This window comes from Fukomys damarensis, unplaced genomic scaffold, assembly GCF_012274545.1.
Source record: "Fukomys damarensis isolate Sample0158 unplaced genomic scaffold, DMR_v1.0_HiC HiC_scaffold_36, whole genome shotgun sequence".
Classification (NCBI taxonomy): Eukaryota; Metazoa; Chordata; class Mammalia; order Rodentia; family Bathyergidae; genus Fukomys; species Fukomys damarensis.
The window spans coordinates 26,236,246-26,242,245 of NW_022900948.1; the positions used below are offsets into that span (position 1 = coordinate 26,236,246).

Sequence of the window (6,000 nt, forward strand, 5' to 3'; positions counted from 1 at the left end):
CATGGGAATTCAGACTGTGCCGTCATCACATCTTCCAATTTTCAAGAAAACCTAGACACATGGATTTTTAAATGTATAATAAGGAAAAATTCTGTATGGCCTCTCATTTATTCTTTTTAAATGAAGCATGGAATACATAGTCAGAAGTACACAGGTCATATGCACAACTCAAGCAGCTACAAAACATGAACACCTCTAGCAACTGCCAGCCGAGTCAAAAAGCGGTCATCCTCAGGTCTCCCCACAACCCGCAGAAGCCCTTACACGCCTCTTTCCCAGTTCCCATCGTTTCCTTCCTTCCTGCAGGCACCGCAGATTTGTTTTGCCTGTTTTGAAGTTCCTGTCCATGGAATCACACAGTAGGTACCTTTTGCAGGTGGGTGGGGTCAGTGCCCCCTCAATCTGTGAAGCTTGTAGCCATGAACAAAGGCACACAGGGGGCACTTTACAATTCTAAGAAGGGAAACAAGACACAGTGAATTCACCTTTTGTGGGTTCACCCACAGTAGAGAAAGACTTGGAACCACAAAGGGAGGGAGGAGTCACAGATAAGAAAAGACTGGTGTAGCTGGCGGTCAAAGTCAGCGGAAGGGGAGGATCTGTTCCTAGATCAAAGGGGCAGCAAAGGACAGGGGCGGTGGCAGGTGCCATTGAGAGGAAGCCAAAGTCCAGGGTCACCAACAAGGCAGAAAGCAAGCAAACCGGCACTGTAGCCAGAGAGGCTGATACCAGCTTCCCTGCCCTGAGACACTGCCCTCTCCCCAGGAGACAGCGGGCAGGCTTCCAGGAAGGAGGTGGGAACAAATGGGACCTGACGTGTCACTTATTTCTCTAAAAGAACTCTTCATTATAGACAGTGCCATATAAATGCATAGTAAACAGAGTAGTAAATATGTCATTGTTTCATCTTTTCCTCTACAGTATGTTCCTCACCTCACTCTCTACTAATTGTTTTATACTTCTTTTTCTGGGAGGGTGCTAAGTTGTATTTATATCAAAATGCAGCAATCTGAGCTGTTGTGGTTTGACAAATGGAAATATATGTGTAACACATACCCCTCTACCCCAGCTGCTCTGGCAAGAGCTATTCTGATTTGTTTCCTGCACATACTAGTTCGGCCAGTTCTAGAACTGTCTATATTTGGAATTATACACAGGCTACCCTTTCATGTAAGGTTAATTTCACTCAGCATGTGTGTGAATACAAAAATGAGTCTTCAAAATTCAGTTGGGCCAGGTACATGGTGCATGCCTGTAGTTCCAGCTACTTGAGAGGCAGAAAATCATTTGAGTCTAAAAGTTCAAGGTCAGCTTGGGTAAAATACTGAAAACACATTTCAAAAAAAAAAAAAAGAAAGAAAAAGGAAAAGGAGACAAGGAAGAGAAGGAGGGAAGAAAGGAGGAAGGAGGAAAAGAAAAAGGAAAAAATAGCAGAGCACAGTGCCACATGACCGTAATCCTAATACCGTAAGAGGCTGAGGCAGGAGGATCACAAATTCAAGTCCCACCTGGGCAACTAAGTGATATCCTGTCTCAAAATAAAAAATAAAGATGGAAGATGGCTGGAGATGTAACTCCACGTGAAGACTCTGGGATCAATCCCCAGTACTGAGAAGAAAGTTGGGGAGAGAGAGAGACACACACACACAGAGAGAGAGAGAGAGAGAGAGAGAGCGAGAATTAATTCAGTTTGAGACAATCTGGTATAGACACATCTACATCACCCTTCTCATCCCATCATAGTGGATGACCTATAAAGCTATGAGATATCATTCAGACAGAATAAGGTTAATTCCCACCTGGAGTTCAGAGACATGATTTTCAATGAACTCTTCACAAAGTCCTGTGTTCTTCTCTTGGTCCCATATTAGACTACCAGTTCTTGCGTTTAAAACGAGCAACAACTATCAACATTCTCAGTCTTGCCCTGGCCCCTCCCCCTTGAGCAAGAAAACTGTGAAAGACACGTCTCACTTAATAGGCAGAGAGCTGCAGAAAGAGATGCATCTCTGACTTGGTCTCATATCTGCCTGGCATCTGGTTTGGTTCTGTGTACATGCAGATCCCCAGTAAATGTTTATCTCTGTTATTCTCCTTCCCTTGAAAATGCTGACTCCTCCCAGGTTTGAGACAATGGAATGGAGGAGGAGCTGCCTCCCTGGTCTCACCTGTACTGCCAGGTGATACCTGGTGACAGCAACAGCACACCTCTGCTTAGGAACTGCGCAAGCTCCAAGTTCATGTGAAGGAGCTCACCCAGAGCTTGGCACAGCAACGCAGTGTACAGCCATAGCCAGGGCTGTTCTCTCTCCCTCTGTCCTATCCTGCTACTGCAGGGTGTGGATTCTATTCAAACTCTTTCCGAGCTTCTCTCCAGGTTATCTGATTTGCTGGCCTCTCACTGGCCTCATCTAAAACAACCAAGAATAAGCCCCAGTTTTGTGGCATCTCAAAGATTACACTACTTGGGGGGGTTCTTAAAGAAAAAAGACATGAAAACATCTTACACTGGCAACCTTTACAAAAAGTCAGTGAACACAATGCTAGGGCCCCTCTTAGAGCTGCTCCATTCCTTGGGTTTTCAATCTTACCAACCTGCCATCCACAAAACACAGGGTCTCTTCTTCACCCTCAGTCCCATGGCTAAATCCAACCACCAAATCCAGTGGATTTCGAATACTCAAACTCCAACGTACCTATCTGCCCATCCTATCAGTGCCCAGCACGACACTGAGACCTACACTATAGCTAACCACCTCATCAGGTGACTGCCCACCTCTCAGCACCCTACAGAGAGGTAAGAACTCCACTGCTCAGGACCACTGAGTGGTCTTAGCCTTCCTTCCTATCTCCCACACTTCAGCATCCTGAGAGCCATGTTGTTTCCCACCTAGACTGCCAGTCCTCTGTCACTCAGGGTCCAAGCCAGCCCAATACGTCTCCTGAAGCTACCCCCAATCAAAATCCACCTCTACTTCCAATGAACCCCATGTGGTTTCATACATTGGCTATGTCATTCAGCCTCATATTGTGATTATTGGTGAAGTACAACGGAATGGAAAACAGCTCAAAGGAATACATGGAATTTCTGGGTCTTAGCTACTGCATTAGTTTGCTAGGGCTGCCGTAACAAAATACCACAGACTCAATGGCTTAAATAACAAAAATTTATTTCCTCCCAATTCTGAAGGCTGATGTCTAAGACAGGTTGTAAGCAGGGTTGATTTCCTCTGAGACCTTTTTCCTTGGCTTGTAGATGGTCACTTTCTCCCTGTGTCTTCACATGCTCTTCTCTCTACATGCCTGGGTCCTAACCTCTCACAAGAACAGCAGTTATATTAAAGGACCACCCTCCCTTGTGATCTCATTTTAACATAACCACCTCTTTTAAAACCCTGTCTACAAATATATTCTCATTTTGAGGTACTGAGGGTTAGGGCTTCAATATATGAATGTGAAGGATAAGGCAGGGAGTATAATCCAGCTCATACGCTACCTCCCTAGTCAAATCAGAATAAACATAGCTGCTCTGCTGACCTCAGAGGATTATTAGGAGGGCAGGGAACACACATGAAGATCCGCCAAGACCTCAGAACCTGTTGGCCCAACCTGACCTTATTATGAGCCATAAATGCCAGCAAGTACTGTACCTTCTCTACCAGGGACATTCTGGTCCTGCAGCAGGGTGCAGCTGCCTCCCAGACTGCAAGATAAGAGTTCTGCTCATGACAAGGACCAGATCTCCCCAAGCTTCTCTTCAAATACTAGAGGTAGTATGGCATAAAGATTAAGATCATGTTTCACCACATTTTTAAAGAAGGTGTAGATAGTATAACCACGTTTTTGTTGTTGTTGAAAAAGATTTTTCTCCAGCCTTAAAAGCAAAGAAATGACGTGACAGGTTAGCATTTCTTCTAACTAAAACTAGTATTCTTCCTCCCCCTCTTTCTTTTTATTCAAGTGATCAAGCTGCTCTGTTTTTTTTTTTCCACACCTCAGGAAAGGTATGGTACACCCCAAAACACAAAATTTAGAATTATTTTAAAGAAAAAAAAAAAGTACATAAACCTTGGAGCCCAACTTCCTGGATTAATGCTGTAAATAGTAAATATACAAACTACCCAGAACTCTGCCTGGTACACAGCAAACACTATTTTTAAAAGATGCTCTTGCCTTGGGATAACCTCCATCTTTCAGAAGTCCTTCACTCACTCGTTCCTCCTCACTCAGCAATGTGTGATGCTTCATCATTCAGTTGGCTTCCCATACTAGATATACAGTCCTATGCTCAATGTCTGATTGTGGGGAATTATAACAAAACTGACCCAGGCCAATTAACTCAAAAATTTTAATGAAGAACTGAAGTTTCCTCAGGGGTATCTCTAATAATCTCTGTTCCTAGAGAAATCATACTGCTGCTCTTATGCTGCAGAGTAATTCTCCTGAAGTTTCATCTTTATCTTCAAATTCAACTTCACAAGTCGAACTTACACAACCAGCCTCTTACAGTCGAAGCCAGCAGCAGACACCAGCAGGACAATGCAGGCAGGGGAAGAGATCCTACGTACGCTCAGTAGTTACTTAGCCTCTCTGTGCCTCAATCTCTTCATCTGTATAATAAGGAGGCTGATAGGGACTATCTATTTCATAGGGCTGTGAGAAGTTACTTAAGCTACACACAGGGGTTTGAACAACACAAATGGTCAGTGCACCTGGAGAACATTATGCCAAGCAAAAGCCAGATACAAAATGCCACACATTATATGATTTTATTGAAATTAAATATCCAATGTCAGTAAATCTACAAAGACAGAAAAAAGACTAGTGGTTACCAGGAGCAGGGACAAAGTGAAGAATGACTGCTGGGTTTCCTTTGGGGATGATGAAAATTTTCTGGAGCCTGATAATGATGATAGCCACACAATATTATGAATATAACAATTACCATTAATGGAAAATATTATGTAATGTCTGTTTATTTTTTCTGGTACTGGGGATCAAACTCAGGACCTTGTACTTACCAGGCAGGCCAGGTGCCACTGAGCTACACCCCGCCACTATCTATTTTGTAATAAAGACAACCATTTGGTAAAAAAGGGTCCATAGTGTTATATATTATTTTAATTACTGCTAAAACCTGAGATGTGCTAGGTCCCACCCAAGGCCAAAGTTCCCTATAGTTCCCGGGCAGGAGAGGGGTTCAGGACAAGGTACAGAAACACGGAAGCATCTGAGCCAGGCCCTAAAAGATAACCAGGCCCTTAAGTGATGAGAGTCAGCCAAAAAGACAGGATATTGCACAAGCCGTGGTAGACAGGCAAAAACGGACCCAACCAAAGAACGACTAGGGTAACAGCCATAGAGAAGAATGTGAAGACATGGATTGAGAGTTTGAAAATGACTCTAAGTCTAGTTCCACCATTCCCTACCTGTGGGATGATGGGCCAAAATCTTACTGCTGAGCTTTTTGGAAACTGAGATCACCCACTACTCTCCCAGAGAGGTGCTATGAGGATGGAATAAAACTATGAAAGGTGAAAGCTGCTCTGATCCTGAAGCGTTACACAACTGTAAGGGATGTAACCCTGTCAAAAACTGTTCTCAAACTCAGCTACACTCAAGAATAGCCTGGGGGGTTTGAAACATTTGAGGACTGAGTCCTGGCTCCCATGCCCAGTGATCCTGGTAGTAGTATCTGGAGTGTGTCCCAGAGGCTGGACTTCGCAAAACTACCCAGAAGATTCTAGCATATGGTAAACCTTGAAAATCATGATTGTAGCCGAGGATTTAGCTCAGTGGTTCCACCGGCTGCCTCACGAGCCCAAGGTCCTGAGTTCGATCCCTGGTACCAAAAAAATAGAAAAAAGAAAATCATGATTGTATCCCATTGGTCAGCCCCAGAGAAGCCAGAGAATAAAGCAATGATCTTCAAAGGCTGGAACACTATATGAAGCTGGACTGAGGATCCAAACCACTGGAAGCTTTGGACCACTGAGGAGG

General features: G+C 44.0%; 1 protein-coding gene across 4 annotated transcripts in view; it reads right to left on the reverse strand.

The window, feature by feature from the left end:
- Epb41l4b (erythrocyte membrane protein band 4.1 like 4B) overlaps positions 1-5,786 on the reverse strand; it is a 116,165-nt gene extending 110,379 nt beyond the window's left edge. For all 4 annotated transcript variants that reach the window (XM_033759255.1, XM_033759253.1, XM_033759254.1 and 1 more), the window contains exon 1: positions 5,760-5,786. In XM_033759255.1, the coding sequence (XP_033615146.1) occupies positions 5,760-5,771 (12 nt within the window). In that variant the 5' untranslated portion in view covers positions 5,772-5,786. The remainder of the gene's footprint in view (positions 1-5,759) is intronic.
- Between the last annotated feature and the right edge of the window lie 214 nt (positions 5,787-6,000).